Source organism: Cydia amplana, chromosome 11, assembly GCF_948474715.1.
Source record: "Cydia amplana chromosome 11, ilCydAmpl1.1, whole genome shotgun sequence".
NCBI lineage: Eukaryota > Metazoa > Arthropoda > Insecta > Lepidoptera > Tortricidae > Cydia > Cydia amplana.
Window position 1 is genome coordinate 10,059,078 of NC_086079.1, and position 18,930 is coordinate 10,078,007.

General features: G+C 39.7%; 2 protein-coding genes across 4 annotated transcripts in view; both read right to left on the bottom strand.

Annotated features, from left to right (window-relative positions):
* Positions 1-8,608, bottom strand: part of LOC134651941 (3-phosphoinositide-dependent protein kinase 1) — a 106,825-nt gene extending 98,217 nt beyond the window's left edge. The window contains exons 1-2 of the mRNA XM_063507070.1: positions 8,389-8,608; positions 4,204-4,288 (exon numbers count right to left, since the gene is read on the bottom strand). The gene's annotated coding sequence lies outside the window, so the exon portion shown is untranslated. The remainder of the gene's footprint in view (positions 1-4,203; positions 4,289-8,388) is intronic.
* A 1,321-nt stretch (positions 8,609-9,929) lies between these two features.
* On the bottom strand, positions 9,930-17,383 carry LOC134651918 (uncharacterized). Of its 3 annotated transcripts, none has more exons than XM_063507030.1 (8): positions 17,229-17,383; positions 17,043-17,131; positions 14,439-15,891; positions 13,923-14,151; positions 13,682-13,840; positions 13,094-13,429; positions 12,755-12,907; positions 9,930-12,307 (listed from the first exon to the last, which is right to left on the bottom strand). In XM_063507030.1, exons 2-8 carry the CDS (start codon positions 17,075-17,077, stop codon positions 12,165-12,167), a joined length of 2,508 nt encoding a protein of 835 aa, XP_063363100.1. In that variant the 5' UTR covers positions 17,078-17,131; positions 17,229-17,383; the 3' UTR covers positions 9,930-12,164. The 3 variants fall into 3 exon arrangements, with proteins under 3 accessions (XP_063363100.1, XP_063363099.1, XP_063363101.1); XM_063507029.1 differs by having other exon boundaries at positions 14,439-15,897; XM_063507031.1 differs by lacking the exon at positions 12,755-12,907 and having other exon boundaries at positions 14,439-15,897.
* Positions 17,384-18,930: the final 1,547 nt, after the last annotated feature.

The window sequence follows — 18,930 nt, forward strand, 5'->3', positions numbered from 1 at the left end:
CGGGTAAAATAAGCGTTTCATTCGTCTTATAATGTAAACAAACAGAACCGATTACGCTGCGATTTTAATTGGTTAGGTACAACGTACGTTGTATGTGCAACGAAGCAATTAATGTCAGAAGGACTAACCCCATTATGAAACATAAACATTCTGATAACGTTTTCCTTTCTTTTTCGCCATTCCCGTGAGAGTCAGGCAAGACCGCAACCATGTTTAGTGGTCAAAGCTATGACATCGATCTGCAACCAGGAAAGTGGCCCTGGAAAGATGGTCCCAAATAAGGACATATAATGTTGTTGTTTGCATCTATACATATTTTCCAAGATGCGTAGTAGCCTTATGGATCCATACTTTGACGACCGGTCTGGCCTAGTGGGTAGTGACCCTGCCTGTGAAGCCGCGGTCCTGGGTTCGAATCCCAGTAAGGGCATTTATTTGTATGATGAGCATAGATATTTGTTCCTGAGTCATGGTTGTTTTCTATGTATTTAAGTATTTGTATATTATATCTATCGTTGTCTGAGTACCCACAACACAAGCCTTCTTGAGCTTACCGTGGGGCTTAGTCAATTTGTGTAAAAATGTCCATTAATATTTATTTATTTATTTATACTTTCCTTAAAATAATACTCCAACTACTATGTAATTAACTGGGTTGGTTTGACGTAAATAAATGTATTTTCTGTCTTTTCTAAATGAGTATTAATATTTTCATGACACTAGGAGAGCGTCCTGATTAATAAAACCAAAACATATTTCACAACATTAAAGTAGTGCATCAGTGCAGCGGAGGTGATGGAATAGGCGCGTTGTTTGTATAACGCAGTGAAGCAACGCCGCGCCGCGCCGTCAAAACACGTTGCGCAACGCGCTCGCATTCCGCGCGCGGTCGTCATCGCAAGCTCTCTAAGTTTCACTTCGTAGTTACCTTTACCTCGTTTTTGTTGTTTGTACGGCAAAACGAAACGTGACATTTTGATGGGGAAAGGCTTTGGAAATATTGCTTATCACGAAATTAGTTCTGTTCCTGTATTTTATTATTTCATGTTTGAATACGATTTCTTAGAGATCTTAGATATGTAGGTATACTTACTTACAAAAAATGATAAACAAAAGTCTATTGAAATAGTCATAACGTAATTACTAGTTGATAAAATCTAATCAATAGGTATAGCGTTGGTATAGCGGTTATTCCTATTTACAATATGTATATTTTTTACATGCTTCATGGTTAGGGTTTCCAATTTCCATAGCTAGCCTGTGTATGTTAATTAATATCGAAATGGGTAGATTAATTACAAAGCGAAAAGCAAACAAGTTTAAGGATAACCTTTCCAAGCTTTTTAAACTAATGGCATATAGGCAAACAAAACAAACACGGCTAACGGGTAATACCACTGGTTAACCCCAGTATAGTAAATAAGGAAATAACAGCGCGTATACTAATTTTAACTATACAAACTGTATTACTGTGAACAGTTTTGGTGTCATCAGCTTTATCACCGTGACGCGACTGTATAATTTCACAATCCACTCGTTACTGTGTTGGTAAACACCATTATGTAGGTAGCCACTGAAGGTTACCCCCAAACAACTGTTAACAATTGCTACAACATCAACTTCGTAATTTCAACTTTGTTGTACCTTTATTTCACCTCATAGACGTCATTAAAATCTTGAATTTATTTCAGAGTTAAACAGTTTTTGTTATTTGTTGGCTACAATGTCATTTTCAAACAAACAAATTGTGAAAGAGAATACTGACAAGGTTACAAACGGACATTTGAAACGATGCCAGATGAAGATGGCTTATTTAATAATTGTTATAACATAGGTATTATTTAACAATTATTCTAAAACTAGAACGATTGATTTGACACTCTTATTATTGTGATTACAAGGGACGTTTTCGAGGCAATAGGTGTAGAGGCTTCGTCACACAGGCTCGTTTTCCGGGCGGCGCGTGAGCGGGGCGTGAGCGTTTTATATGTAAAAGCGGCGAGCCCCGCTCACGCGTCGCCCGGAAAACGCGCTTGTGTGACGAAGCCTTAAAGGTAATAAAAGGTGAAGGTAAGAGGCAAAGGTAGGTTACTCTAGGTAGGTCAGTTGTCGATAAGTGATTTCGAGCTGCATTCATGTCATCTATGTAACCGTGACCTTATTTTGACAGTCGTAAATAAGCAACGTACCTTTTGCTTTAGAACTGCAAATTTACAAAATGCACTACCATGTTATCGAGAACAAAGTTATTTACTTGAAAGAGCGGATCATTCATCAGTCAGGCGTATGCATGAATGTTGAAACATGCGTTACGCAAAGGAATGCACGCAAGCAACGGGGAGGAAAGTCAGCTGCACAAACAGAGTGAATCATCGGTGTTTACATCGCGTTTTTAGAAGCGGCCGACCCAGTTGCCCTACTAGGCGATGTTTCTTACCACAGACATATAATATGTTGTTTTATTACTTATCTACTTTCACCCGCCTCGGTGGTGTGTCGTGTGATAAATTGTTGCAAATTAAATGTAAACTATACGAGTACTTACTCCCCAGTTTCGGTTTGAGCTGAATTTTATTCAGGTTCGTAATTTCGCTGACAAATATGACAATGCAATATTATGTGAAATGTGAAACCAAGTCGGTTAGTCGGGTAATCAGTGCCAGGGGGTGTTCAAACCGTATCAATAAGATAGATATCTTATTGATACGGTTTTAATTTGTAATACGTATAATGACTTGGCCATCGCACGGCTGCATAATGACATAAGGATCATCGTCACCTATTAAAAATAATTCTAATTGAACATAACGCTAGCGCTAATTGCAGTTTCAGCATTACACATAAATACGAGTACGGTACGAGTAAAGCATTATGTGCGATTGCCAAGTCATTATATTATGTATTACAAATTAAAGATATCTTATTGATACGGTTTTAACACCCCCTGGCACTGATTACCCGACTAACCGACTTGGTTTCACATTACATCTCAAAACTTTTTTGTAGTAGAAGCGTTCCGAGACTTGCACCTTTTTCATCATCATTGGCCTTAAAGTCTATTACAGACTATTGAAACAGTGTCAGGTAGGGCGACAACGTTTTTCGTGGCTATGTACTTAAGCCAATACGGGAGCGGCAAACACGACCACAGGCCTGGCAGGTGTAATTTACCCGTGGTGAACAAGTGTCGGGCTGATGACGCTTGGCTAGCTTACTTGCGAGTGTCTTAAACCAAGCGTCGTCGTGAATTTTACGCCCGTCGAACACCAGTTTGCGCCACTTGTCTCTGTCCTCGGCAAGCTCCTCCCATTTATGAACCGGGATGTTGAAGGAGTGCATGTCTCGCTTGGCGCAGTCTTTGTGCCGTAGCATCGGCCGACCGACGCTTCTCTTGGCATCAGCTATGGCGCCAAGCAAAACATGCCGCGGCAAACGAGAAGGTTGCATTCGATGCACATGCCCCAGCCAGCGTAAGCGTCTCTGCACCTTTTTACATGTAATGTTTTTGATGGGATCTCATCTCTTTTTGTAGGCAGTCCTTCTTTTCGGGTACTCATACCCATACTATGTATACACATATCATAACTAAACACATCTTCATTCATACTCACATCGTACATCGTAGTGTACCTTTACTTTACCTACTATTTGTAGGAACTGCAACAGTAACTTTGTATTTGCATATATTTATATGGGATTACAAACTTTTCTGCGTATGAAAACTTGCACTTAGAATTGGATTGGACTTGCCTAAGCGCTGCCACTGGCAGCGTTTTAACTTAAAAATAAAAAAAATTCAATATAGCTATGGCATGTCTATGTGCGAAGTTGGTGGTGGGGGAAATACAAGCGACGCCAACGCACGACAACGGTGAAACGGTATTTATTTCCTTAAACGGTATTTAAGGAAATAAATAATTTTGCTTTTTTTTAAATAAGTTTTATGACTAAAATGGTTTAATTAAATTTTCTTTGTACTTTTGTGCCTGGTGACAGCGATCGGGCAAGTCCAATTGTACATTAAAAGTTATTCATAACAGATAGGTGACAGAAATGCAAAAATAGTTACTAGCGCCACCTACAACAGTGATGACGCATGCAGCGTTGTATGTTGTATGTATGGAGGTTGTTTGATATTTACTAGCCCTTTAATGAATTGCGTTACTTGCGACATCTATAAAGATGTGTGTCTGTGTTTCTTACCTTGTTCCGCAATCAAGACCTCGTTACGTGCACGGGCAGCCTAGTCGCCGCCCTTAGTGGCCATCTGCCAATGTTTGAAGGCGACCTGAGGAAACCGAAAACTCATTTAAATATGACTGAAAAAACCGGCCAAATGCGAGTCGGACTCGCGCACGGAGGGTTCCGCACCATCAACAAAAATAGAGCAAAAAAATCGTGTTTGTTGTATAGGAGCCCCCCTTAAATATTTATTTTATTTTATTTTTAGTATTTATTGTTATAGCGGCAACAGAGATACATCATTTGTGAAAATTTCAACTGTCTAGCTATCGCAGTTCATGATTCATGAGATACAGCCTGGTGAAAGACGGACGGACGGACGGTCAGCGAAGTCTTAGTAATAGGGTCCCGTTTTTTAGGGTTCCGTAGCCAAATGGCAAAAAACGGAACCCTTATAGATTCGTCATGTCTGTCTGTCTGTCCGTCTGTCCGTCTGTCTGTCCGTCCGTATGTCACAGCCACTTTTCTCCGAAACTATAAGAACTATACTGTTGAAACTTGGTAAGTAGATGTATTCTGTGAACCGCATTAAGATTTTCACACAAAAATAGAAAAAAAAACAATAAATTTTTGGGGTTCCCCATACTTCGAACTGAAACTCAAAAATTTTTTTTTCATCAAACCCATACGTGTGGGGTATCTATGGATAGGTCTTCAAAAATGATATTGAGGTTTCTAATATCATTTTTTTCTAAACTGAATAGTTTGCGCGAGAGACACTTCCAAAGTGGTAAAATGTGTGTCCCCCCCCCCTGTAACTTCTAAAATAAGAGAATGATAAAACTAAAAAAAATATATGATGTACATTACCATGTAAACTTCCACCGAAAATTGGTTTGAACGAGATCTAGTAAGTAGTTTTTTTTTATACGTCATAAATCGCCTAAATACGGGACCCTTCATGGGCGAGTCCGACTCGCACTTGGCCGCTTTTTTACCATTTGGGTACGGAACCCTAAAAATAACAAATCACTTCAGCTAAATAACAAGCGGGAGTTTCCTGTGCGCTGAGCAAGCTTTGAACAAACATGATGTTTTTTTCCTTAGACTCGTGTTTTTCAATGACAATCATCAACTTCCTCGCGTTATCCCGGCATTTTGCCATGGCTCATAGGAGTCTGGGGTCCGTTTGGCAACTATTCCCAAGAATTCGCGAAGGCACTAGTTTTTACAAAAGCACCTGCCATCTGACCTTCCAACCCAAATGGTAAACTAGGCCTTATTGGGATTGGTCCGGTTTCCTCACGATGTTTTCCTTCACCGAAAAGCGACTGGTAAATATAAAATGATATATTTCGTACATAATACGAGCCGACCGGTGTTTGAACCCGCGACCTCCGGATTGCAAGTCGCACGCTCTTACCACTAGGCCACCTGAGGGACTACCGCGAAAACCGAAATTCGCAATTGCGGGAATCTTTCTCTTTTACTCCAATGAAGGTGTAATTAGAGTGACAGAATAAAATGCCTGCAATTTGCGAAGTTCGATTTTCCCGGTAATAGCCCAGCGCTTCCGTGTTTTTCAATGATGAATACAAAATGTTCAACTAAGTACAATTAGGGTTGCCAGATCGAAAGGCGCTATTATCGGGAAAACATATCAATTTTTCGGGATTTTGGGCTTTAAGTCGGGAAACAAAAACCATTCAAACTAAATTAATTGCATTAAAAACAACGATATTATACATTATTGGCACTACGTCAGCTGCTCTGCCCACTCTCGCCACGCACGCCCCGCGCGCGCGCTGACGGGCTCGACGCGGGTCGCTTGCTCGCTCGACGACAGTTCGAAGCTTGAAATTATTGTTTATAGCGTGAAGTTGTTTTTCGGGACAATTTTCACTTTGTCGGGAATCGGGAACACATGCTAAAAATCGGGAGAATCCCGCCGAATCCCGACCATCTGGCAACCCTAAGTACAATGCTAAGCTCATCTAGTCCTCGACGTTGCAGCAGTTGAGGGATATCCAGATCAGGGATGTTGCGAATATCCGCATCCGCAACCGCGGAACTTCCGCATTATTTTCAATATCCGCATCCGCATAAAATCGATGCGGATTTAATGCGGATGCGGATGTGGAACAGGTTGGTACAGGAACGTCTTAGCATCGATCGGCGTAAGTGCTAGACTGCTAGGTAATTTAGTCATTACTGCCATTAGCCAAAAAAACCTATTAGAAATGAGCAATAAGGCGTGAGTGTACGGAACCTTTGGAACGCGAGTCCGACTCGCACTTGGCCGATTTTTTGAAATAAAAATTACTAAAATGTAATATTTGACGTTTTTTATGTATCTATCTTGACATCCGCATCCGCGGATGTGAGCCTTTAAAAATCCGCATCCGCATCCGCATCCGCGGATGTCAAAAAATCGTCATCCGCAACATCCCTGATCCAGATGCAGGTCCGAAGACAAATACCGGGGCCCAGAGGGCCTACCGCGAACACCGAAGTTCGTAAATTGCGAGCATCTTTCACTTTTACTCTAATTAAGGCGTAAAAAGAGTTTCTCAAGAGACCCTCAGTTTAAGGATATCGGCTAATTAATCTAATTATAGGTGTAAGCTTAAGCAAGCAAAGGTTAAGTAAGAAAGGTCGTTTCCTTGCAAAGGGCACAGGTTTACTGGTACGAAAAGGTAATAAGTACGTACAGTCATACAGGCAACAAGAAACTATTAATATACTTGGTCAACCAGATCTTGACAGTAGAAAATGGCGGCAAATTTGAAAAATGTAGGCGCGAAGGGATATCGTCCCATAGAAAATTTGAATTTCGCGCCTCTTTTTACTGTCAAGATTTGGTTGACCAGCTATAGTTAATAGGTACACCGTACACCGGTTTATGTATTTCTTAAACCACATTCCAGTATAACTCTTACCCCCGGTTTAAACTCTCGCGCGAGCCACGAGACGAGCCGCCAGCCGCGCCACGAGACGAGAGTGTAAGCGGTGGGCTCGCGGCTCGTCTCGTGGCTCGCAAGCTCGTCGAGCTAATATAATTTAAACACATACGGCACGGCATAAGGTTTATAACCGAATGACAAGCCGAACGCGAGTGTAAACGGTGGACTCGCGTCTCGTCTCGTGGCTCGCGCGAGAGTTTAAACCGGGGGTTATATGCGGATTAGACTCTCGCGCGAGCCACGAGACGAGCCGCGAGCCGCGCCACGAGACGCGAGTCCACCGCTTACACTCGCGTTCGGCTTGTCATTCGGTTATAAACCTTATGCCGTGCCGTTAGTGTTTAAATTATATTAGCTCGACGAGCTTGCGAGCCACGAGACGAGCCGCGAGCCCACCGCTTACACTCGCGTCTCGTGGCGCGGCTCGCGGCTCGTCTCGTGGCTCGCGCGAGAGTGTAATCTGCCTATAATTCGCCTATTATTATGACAGATAGGTAGCGTGCATGAACTGTAGGGGGCAGCACAGGAGCCCCGTGTTTATTGGCGCGAAGTGTAAATGTCAAGTTTCCAATGTAGCCCACAAGATGGCAGTATCTACAATGCACAAGAAAACGTACAGTGAACTGTAGAGGGTTGATTGGGCGTGAAGTGTCAATGTCACAGTCAATGTATACTATGTATAGTTGTTTCCGATTCAGGCCACAAGATTGACAGACCCTCCAACGCGCATGGCCTCTATTACTACACAATTGCACATACCACGACCTTTAAGAGCTTAATCTACGGAAGCCATTCTCAAAGTGTGCTCCGTGGAGCCCTAGGGCTCCGCAAAGCCCCTACAAAGGCTCCGCAAGAATATGAAAATCTTGATATTACTTCGCCTGTAACTAGTCCCATATATTTTTTTATATCCCTAGTGTACCTATCTATAAACTAAATTATTGGTAAACGTCTAGATATGGGTCATCAAAATGAGATCAGTAACAAAATGTGCTAGAATACTTAAGTACACCATAGAAAATAGGATATTTCGAATAATACGTTCTTACAGACATCCTGACAAAATTATTGATATTTTTACGACATTGGACTTCACAAGATTAGAATCAAGGCCGTCTAGTCTCGCTACTGGGTACTGGGTTACGAAGGAAAGTTTGGTTATGTGGCATTATCACTTTACCAAAATTGTATTGGAAAAAGGTAATTGAACCGTGTTATACCCATTACTTAAAATATAACATACCAGTTTAATTTCAGCCATTATATATAATCTCGCAATTACACCGGGGTTATAAAAATTGTCACTAACGCGAAAAAAATGCTTTATATTTTAATCCAACAGTATTAAAATAAGAGCACTTGGTCGTAGTCAAAGTTCACAATTCTCCACACTAATTCACAGTCGTTCTTTAACAAACAGCACTAAAAACAATAAAATTGTTATCATTTTATCAATCATTCATTAAATCCAGACTTTTGACAGACAGAAACAGAGCAGCCACGAAAGTACGAGCCGAACAGGTTGCATACGCCATCTCTCGGCATGTAATGACATTACAAAGACAGCTGTCAAACCTTATTTCCCCAAATATAACCTCTATGCGAACTCTATCCATTAACGCACTCTTTGATGGGCTCTACACTATTCTGAAAATAGGTATCGTGAAAATAATTGTATGGTCATTAAAATGTTGATTTTCTCTTTTATAGTAAGTAATTATCTATCCGATGGGAAAATCATTACTTATTAATAAAAAAATAAATTTTAATTAGGAGCAGTTCTCAATGATTACTGGCGTAGATTATTAAATTTCTTCTACGATACCTACTTTTACCTATTATAGAAGAAATGCACTTACCTACTCTTTGCTAAAAACTACTTTTTAATTATAGTAAACTACTACTATCACACAACTTCACACAAAGGTAATCTAATCTTACGATGGTCGTACTAGTAAGTAGAGGACGCTTTTTACAGTGAAGTGAAGGAAGAGCACAACAGCCAGCGCGTGCTACATAACATGCGAAATCCCGTATGTAGCGAAAAGCGACCACGAACTAGAACAGCGTCCACCTGGCGGGCATGTAGCGATTGTAGTGCCAAAACTATTGAATAGATATTGTCAACTGATTAATGCATCGAAGGATTCTTTTTTATTTATTCGCTTATTCTTTACTTTGAATTTTAATTTATTTTCTTTGCGGACTAGGTCCGGCGGCCAAAAGGTTAAACGTTTTGCTCGTAGGTGTAGGGAACATAAAAGCGACTTGGTACGGTCGAAAGTATTAATTTATAACCCATTTCGTACCTTGTCACAGTGTCAATCAATATGAAAGTCGCTAGAGACCTCGTACTATTGTCACTGTGACAGGGTTAAAAAATGGGTCATAAATTAAAACTTTCGACTGTACATAATTATTTACTTCCCCTTACGGTTTTCATTTCGATCATTTTGTTCAGTAAAGATTTCCTCGGTCGTGGTCGTGAGGATACTTAAATTCTACCCCTGTACTCTGCACTAAATGATAAACCCATCAATCACGATCAGACAATTTTAGGAAACGAACTGAACATGGCCTGTTACTGTTAGGCCGCTTGTACGTCCATTGTTCTCACCGACATCGTCGTCTAACCTAACACGGACAATAAAATTGTCCAGTGACCACAATGGACGTGTACAAGCGAACTTAGGAGACTAGGAACGAGATGTGTCAGATGTAGGGAGTGAGGATCAATGAGGCATAATAGATAAAAATAAATAGGTAATAACAATAAAAATCTGATTAATAATTATACATTCATTTATTAATCGGAATTTAATACTGTATTACATAGAAGAAATGCACTTTTCAGAAACATTCAGAAGACTTCCCTTTGGGACAGTTTTGTTTTTTAATAAATACTAGCTATTACTTTCTCAGTAATAGGCATCGATATTCATGAGGATCTGCATTGCCACATACTTAAAAATCTATGTATATTTTTCACAAACCTCGGTTGGTATAATAAATAAAATTTTGCTTATTAACAACAAATAATTAAATTAACTCTCAAGAATTACGTGTTTAAACTGCCGCTGCCACATAATTTGTCAACAACATTTTTCATCACAAAGGAAACAATAAACTAATGTTTTCTAAACAATTATTTGAACATTTTAGTATCTCGGTTAACCCCTTTTAGAAAGACGAACATAGTGAATTATAGCTGTCCAAAAAACACACAGCGTGAGAGAAGAATACTACCAATTATAAATACAGACATCTTGATGAACAGTATAAAATATTTATCAATAAGAAATAATCAGTCTTGTTTGTCTTGTTAGAGAAAACGTAATCAAAACGTGCTGAGTGCACGCTCCGATATTAAATGTCAGATATGATGTCATCCTTTCTCTTGGACGTAACTACTTACGCTACTTACATATAACATCACAGTTGTTTAGTAGAGGTGGGTGCAGTACTTTGTACATAATAATACAGGAGCTACCTGCGATCCGCGACCATACTCGACACACACGCTTGCCGTAATACGCACGCAATTAACTACTTCGTAATCGCGATTCCAAGGACAGGTTAGCTAGCACTGGAAAATTCATCTTATAGACAAATTTTTTGCAGTCTTTCTCTTAAAATGTACACAAAGTCCTCGCGTTTTAATTCTTTCAACTTCAAGCGAGTATTGAAAGCTACTATAATTGGACCTTGTTGATAATCCATATCAGTACCGGCACTATAGAATGCTCGGCAACTTAACCTACCAACACGCAAGACCTACGAACACGTTGTTCACCCCCTATTTATGGTTGCTATATACGTATAGTGCGTATGAAGATACCGTTTACGTCCCTAACGGTAAAACTGAAAACTTATATTATATCATTAAACATCTGTGAACGACTTGCAAACTCTGTCTTGTAATTCGTTCAAATAGTCAAAAAATATATTTTTGTCTTGTATTAACAATTGACCAACGCAGACAGGTTACAGTAATGAAATATCACAGATTATTCCAAAATCTTTGGACAGTAACGGCTGCCTACACGATACTTTTACTTTTAAAAACTTTAGTATTTTGTGCCGATTATACTATAACCAGCATTATACCGTAAATAAACTCGAAAAACAAATAATGAAACGCACTGCTCTTCCTAAGGTAAATGCATGTTTATTTACATACTTTTATATTTCCGAGAAGCTGATTCCTACGCATAAAATATTCAGTAAGTATTATTCAAGAAGTCTTCAATAAAAAAATAACTTTGAAATCAGTGACTTGAAATGTCATTGACATCACTTTTTACATAAGAAAAATATTCACAATTTTATCTGGCAATACAGATTTAGTGATTAAACGCGTTACTAAGTCCCACTTTTCCTCAGGATAAGATTAATTAACAATAAAATAATTTATATAAAAAATTCAAGAGAATACTTTTCCCCTAAAATCCATTCATCTTCTAACCTTTCATCTTCTATATGTTTCGTGCATTTCGTACATCATACAGACATTATAAAAGAAAACGAAAAGGCACCCGGGATTACACAATAGGGTACCCACACCAACTAGTCTAAATACAGTGAGTAACCCTCTCAAACGCGGTCGACCTTTGAAAGAGCTACGATAAATCTACAGGTGAAAACGACAAGTTTTGTAACGTTACACCTTACATCTTATCAAATAACACACATTATATTCGTAAAGGATCTGAAAGAGAATTCACAAAAATGTATCTCGTTTGACATCGTCAATCACCTTTTAAAATAGTCAAACATCTTCTAAATACTATTCGCATATTTTGTAAGCTTCATTCAGATCTGTAAGATATATTTAAAAAAAAATGAAACTAAAAGTGACCCAACAAAAAGTCTCGACTCTCAAAAACACGGTCGGAACGGGAAACATCGAGAATTTCATGTGATCGCAACGAACGAAAGATGTTTCGAGTCGAGGTACAACCCAAATCGAAGTTGTTACTATTTAACCGGCGACACGACAGTAAGAGTAATAGAATAGTATTACTGCTGCACGGGAGCCGCGTAGAGCAGCGGGCCGGGCGGCAGGTGCGCGTACGGCACGCCCGCGCCCACGGCCGCTTGGTAGCCGCACGGCCCGCCGCCGCCCACGCCCACGCCCACCCCGCCGCCGTAGAACTTGCCGCCTGCAAACAGTCGCCAATCATGTTTATACTGCCTGCACGCCAGACATACACATACACCGATATTGTTAGGATAGCTTATAGCAGGTCTACGAGCTCCTGAATCTCTAATCAGATATTGATTATGGACATTATGGTCGTGGAAATCTGTATAGCTTGGCCGGCCATTTCCCCCAATAAAAAATGTAGCTAGGAGACTTCTAAAATCGAGATGCGGAACACGATAGATAACCCATTGGGAAACTACCTTCTAGCTTAGTTGTTGGTGGTGACAGACTACAAAGCTGGAGGTTCGGGGTTCGAATCCCGGTAAGATGATTTATTTGTGTGATCATGATTTTTTTTTCTTGAGTTATCCACTTTTGCCCAGAAATAGTAACTCAAAATTGGAGTTCAGTCCGAGCCTAAGATAACAATATGCTCTCAATAAAGAGTGTTGTTATAACTTACCCAGCATATCCTGAGGATGAGGATGCATCTGTGGGTAATGAGGAGGAGTAGCAAAGTGAGGTGGAGGAGATCCATAAGAAGATCCAGATGAGCCATTTGGTTTGTTACCATTCGCGTTATTATTACGGTACTGTTGGCCTCCATTGCGCTGATCTAAAATAATATAAAATTACATGTTTTACAAGGAATCTTCAAATAAATAAAATAGGTACAATATAAGAAATGTACCTGTAAGATTATATTTTTTATTAGATTTGGTTCGTGATTCACAAGTATAAAACATTTGATTTTATACATTTGAACTTGTTAATGCTATGTGCTAGAAAAAGTATAACTTACTGTTGTATGTGCGCTGTCCATATCCATTCTGGTTCTGGTATCCATTTTGGTAGCCATTATTATATCCGCCTTGATAGTTGCCCATAGACTCGAACATATTAGGGCTTGGGAAAGGCACCTGCTTCTGGAAATTATTCTGTCTGTAACCCTGATTATTGCCTTGGTTTTGGTTGTTGAATCGTGGTGGTTGTTGGTTCATGTTGCGGTTTTGATACATATTCTGCGTATCTTCATTAGAAACATTGTTAGCCATCTTATTGTTCCACTGATTGCTCTGCTGGCGCGGCGAACTTGAACCACTGTTGTTATCTTTACGTTGTTGCCAGCGGTTACGTCCTGTAGAATTAAGTAGTATGTAAAATATACGTTACGGCCCAAAGCATCTGTAATTTTCTGGATGCAACAGGCATTAGTAATGAACTTTAAAGGGCCGTCACAATAGATCAATACCTGGTCGACGTGTCACTCAAAGGCCCAGTACCACCCCAATAATAATAATGTAAAATATAAATTGATTAATTAAAAGTCAGTCATACTCATAATGAGAGTATGATCAGCTACAGAATAGATTATCTAAAGATCACTCACCAGAGCTTCCGTTATTGTTTCGTGCCATGTCGCTCAGCTTAGCAGGCGGCGTCTGCCCAGTTTCCAGCAACACTGCAACTAAAGCGCGAGCCTGGCGTGAGTCTCCACTGGTGAAGTAGGTGTATGCGGTGCCAGACTGCTGACACCTGCCGGTACGTCCTGAAAGCAAATAACTTTTGTAAAAACCTTAATACAAAAATAAATAAGATAAACAAAGAAACAGTTCCTTCATTAGACATACCAATTCTGTGAATGTAATCCTCGGATGAGTTAGGATAGTCATAATTGACAACGAATTTTACATCTTCGACATCTAACCCTCGGGCTGCAACATCGGTAGCAATAAGAATGGTAGTGGCTCCGTTTCTGAACTCCGTGAGGACGGCGTCGCGTTCCGGCTGCGATTTGTCTCCGTGAATAGCGAGGGCCTTGTGGCCGTTTCGGCGAACTGCACGCGCAATGTCATCCACCTAGAATATAAGAATAGAATGGTTAATAACATCAGTAGCTCCTGTAGTACCTATTACATTTTGAAAAGAGTATCATATTAAATTCAGTGTTGTGTTAAGAGTTAGACCAAGCTATGTTGGCAGCGATTTTAATATAAATAGCACAGACTGAGCAAGTGTATTTTCGTCATAATTTCATAGAAGTTTGACGAGTAAAATAACACTTGCAGTCTGTGCAACGCTGCGAACTTAGCTTGGTGTAACTTTAGATCAAGCGAATTATTAGCTTAATATAAATATTTAATCACCTTTTTCTTTGTTTCAACAAAAACAATAACTTTGTTGTCTCTCTCAGATGAAATTTCTTTTAAGAGGTTGGTAAGTTTGTGTTCTTTCTCATGTTCCTCACAAATCTCGATTATTTGTTTGATGTTATTGTTGGCCGAGAGATTCAATGACCCAATATTCACTTTAATGTAGTCATTTAAGAAATCTTCAGCCAAAGTCTGAATTTCTTTTGGCCATGTGGCTGACCACATCAAAACCTGACGATCTGGGCGAATTTGCTCGATAATCTTGCGAATTTGAGGCTCAAAGCCCATGTCTAACATTCTGTCAGCTTCATCCAACACCAGGTAAGTGCAACGGCGCAAGTTGGTGGTACCTCGCTCAAGGAAATCAATTAATCGTCCAGGCGTGGCAATAACAATTTCAACACCCCTTTCTAGATCTCTAGCCTGAGGCCCTTTAGGAGAGCCACCAAAGAGGCAAGTGTTTCTGATAAGGCCACGGGCACTGTAAGCCTGTGCCACAGACTGAATCTGCTGAGCTAGCTCTCTCGTTGGGGCTAAAATGAGGGCAATTGGGCCATCTCCCCTTTGGATGCGCTGTTGATGCACAATATGGACAGCAGCAGGAAGCATGTAGGCCAAAGTCTTACCTGACCCTGTGGAGGCAATACCAACCATGTCACGGCCAGAAAGAGCAATAGGCCAGCCTTGAGCTTGAATTCCAGTGGGCTCAACCCAACCCTGTTCTTTGATAGTATTCATTATGTGATCAGGGAAATTTCCTTCATCAAACACTTGGTTAGGGCGTGGCACATTATTACCACTTACAATGATTTCCTTTGTAGCACGGAACATCTTCACATCCTCCTCAGTTCGGGAGTCAACATCAGCATGCGGCTTGTAAAAATCCTTTTCAATTGGCTCAAGATTAGCCATATCCCACATGGGCTTCACCAAACTGTCTCCTGGGTGTTTAGCCTTCATGCTTTGCATTTTGCGGCCATTAAACTCATTAGGCTGCTGACCCATGTTAGGATTATTGAAAGTTTTCTTCTGCACAAAGTTTTGTTGATTCATGTGACCGTTTTGGTTATTGAAGTTCTTGGGTCCATAATTGTTTTTGTGCTGGAAGCCACCTTGTTGTTTTGGTCCACCAAACTCAGGTTTACCATTATAAAATTGCATATTTCCTCCGGGGCCTTTGTCCTCATAATCTTTCTTTTGAGGTTGATTGTTATAGTTGTTCCTCGGGCGGTACTCTTTTGGGCCACCAAAATCGTTTTGAATTCCGTTCTCACTTTTCTGATTATTAAAATCTGGCCTCATTCCGTTGAAGTCGTTTCTTGGGCGAAAATTGTTTTTATTGCCCATGTTGTTGTTTCTGGGGCCAAAGTTTTTGGGCCCTCCAAAATCATGAAGACCGCCAAAAAACGGTATTTTGCCGAATTGTTCATTCCGGTCTGGACGGGGCCTGAAACTTAAATAATTTTACATATGTTTAACCACGTCAGGCCCAAGTTACATGTGAAGTTTTCAAGCAAAGGGCCGAAAACCGCACATTCTTAGGTTTTTTGAGATACAAATTTATAATACAGTAGTTAGGGCTAGGAAGTGACTGTAGAGATCAGAGAAAAAAATTAAAATCAGCCCCAAAATAGTAAAAATAAATAAAATAAAAGGTATTGGATTCTGGTTGCATCCATCTAATAAACCAATTGTTTAGTTTTAATGTTTGTTTTTTTATATTATTTTAAGTAGAACTTCTACTTTGTGATTAAATTAAATAAAACAACAGCGACTTAAATGAATCTATAGCTCTCAGATTAAGTAACCGGACCTGTACATGTCAAAGCAATTTTAATCTCCTCTGAATAGTTTTGCCCATTCCTGTTCAACTAAATATGGTATTCTATCTGTCCAATTATCTTGGTCCAATGTGTATTTGCGTCTCATATTTTGCTCAATGAGAGAGTGAGACGTAATGCACATTGGACAAAGAAATTGGATAAGTGGAATACCACTCTAAGCTATATGAAATGTAGCGTATATTGTTCGTGTCACTATAGTTATTATATACACAAACTATAAAATAACGAGTGAAACAAATAATATTGTAGGTATGTAAGTACTATTAAGTTATATTATGTATTGTCATCTACTTTTCTTCACTACTCCCATCATTTTAATGCTAAACTATTAAGTAACATTGTAGATTCACATCAGAATTGTACTTTATTACCCCGTTTGTACTATAAATATTGTTGAACATAATGGCCTTACTCAAATTTAACTAATTCATGCCCCAATTTATGTAGTGTAGTGAAAGTATGCGATTATGGGATAGATGGAAGGTACTTTTACGGTATTTTCCTTGATAAATAAGAAAGGGGCCAATAAAAATCCTGTATAGTTATTACAATATCAAGAATAAAAGATTCATAAAGATAGACGAGCGGGCGTAGACATTCGACATTAACAGCTGAGTATCAAAGCACGCAGTGCATTGCACAAAATGGCCGCTTTGAAGAGAATTGGTGAAGATCAATCAACACCCGACCAATGTTGTATACCTACCTACGTGTGCCATTTACACTTATTTTGCTAAGGAAAATCAAAACTTACATAGGATGTTGATTACTGAAGCCGTTGTACTGCATTCTGCTACTTAGTGAAGATCGTAATTACGTGGAGTTCTACGGTCGAGTAGGTATCTAGAACAATGGAGTGATGAAAACGTTAGGATTATAGGAAACTTAATGACACCGATCAAAATAAAAACATAAATATGAACAACAAAATTTTATTTACCTCTCGATTAGGAGAGAATTTGATAATTATTTAAGTTTTTCATCCACGCTGACCCTCACTCAGACCCGGCGAAGAACAACTCGATAATGGCTGCCGGAAACGCCTTAAAATGGGTTGCTATGCCAATCTTCACCAAAAGGCGTGTTTCCAGAAGCAAAAATGAAACGAAGGTACTGGAGGGCTTCTACAGCCTATCAAGTATTGCGCAGTATCAGCTTTCCGTCCCTTTTTGTCGCGTTGAACCAAAACGAGATAGGTAGCAGATAAATGCGCAATAAAATTGATTTTAATTGCGTTCGTTTTTTACAATATATTGATCGTGACACTTATTTTATACCGGCAACACACGAATAAATTGCACGTCAAGGTCTTCTCCCTCTCTTGTTTCCGGCCGGCAGTCTGTTTAATAGCCTTACCACACTACTATACCGCATCGAGATCTTGGTGCGGCGCGAATCAGGCCGTGCGGACGTAAACGCCAATTTGATTCCCCGATCAAATCAGCAGGTGCGGACACAAAAATGGCAATTTTCGAAGTTAGTATCTAGAGTCTGTGCGGAAAGAGAAGAGTCGTGGAATGTATGGGGCCCAATACATTCCACGACTCTTCTCTTTCCGCACAAACTCTATGGAATGCAAATTGGTGACTAAATTGTGTACGTGTGGACGCTAGATGGGATTGGCGCCAATTATTTTCCTGATCAAATCTGTCGATTTCCCCAGCTCGTCTGGATACGGCTTTATTTATGGGTGCGGTGCAACAAGGTCACGGTGCGGCGCGATAGTGTGTTAGGGCTATTAAGGAGGCAGTAAAGTGGAGTCCAGACGAGACAATTTTTCGCCAATCTGATGAAATTGTCCGATCGAATCAGGCCGTGCGGACGCAAAAGCCAATTTGATTCCCCGATCAAATCAGCAGGTGCCATGAATCTATGGCAGTGCGCTACGATGGCGCCATCTATGCAAACCTTTGACAGTTGCCATTGTTGCCAACCCCATTGGCCCATTTTGACGATGACGGTATTAGCTTTGGTTTGATGTGATGCCGGATTTTGTAGCATTTCTTGATACATACACCTGTATTACTATATAATTATTTTTCTAGAAATAAAACTTATCGGTGTTAGTGTCAGGGTAAACGTGAGATAGTTTTATTTCATTTGATATTTTTAACTTTACCATCTCAAAAGTATTAACCATGTCGGGTAAGCTTAATATTATGTATTATTAGGATAATAACTTATACATATGCGTCGCGAGTCAAAATGGCATGAAAATGCGGGTGTGGGATATAAGTTTAAATAGTTATTTAGTGCATAGTTATGCAGGTTAGGTTTTAGGTATTATCAAATAAATACTCTCTAATAACTCTATACTCGCGCCGTGTACCAGCACTATAGACCATTTTTTAATACACTTGTTTTTGCAAATTCGTACAACAGTCATACAATAGGTGTATCTTTGTTCGATTTTCAATAATAGGTATCCTAGACTAGATCATGAAAGAATCCCTTTAGCTACCGAAATTTAACATAATATTATGTAGTTGCGTTATCACGTGACTGCTGAAGGTGAAGCATGACTGATATACATAAATGGAAAAGGCATATATTACCAATATAAGTATTTTAGACATTTTATTTCGTACTTATCATTCGATAACGCGGACCAAGCCAACATACGCCGACTATAAATATCTTGC

What these genes read in the sequence shown, in the direction of transcription:
- LOC134651918 (XM_063507029.1), bottom strand. Translation starts at nt 17,077, where the DNA reads ATGCAGTACAACGGCTTCAGTAATCAACATCCTAT. An exon ending in TTGTTGAAACAAAGAAAAAG is followed by an intron (nt 14,152 to 14,438) that starts GTGATTAAATAT and finishes CTTATATTCTAG; the next exon opens with GTGGATGACATTGCGCGTGC. An exon ending in TCATCCTCAGGATATGCTGG is followed by an intron (nt 12,308 to 12,754) that starts GTAAGTTATAAC and finishes GACTGTTTGCAG; the next exon opens with GCGGCAAGTTCTACGGCGGC.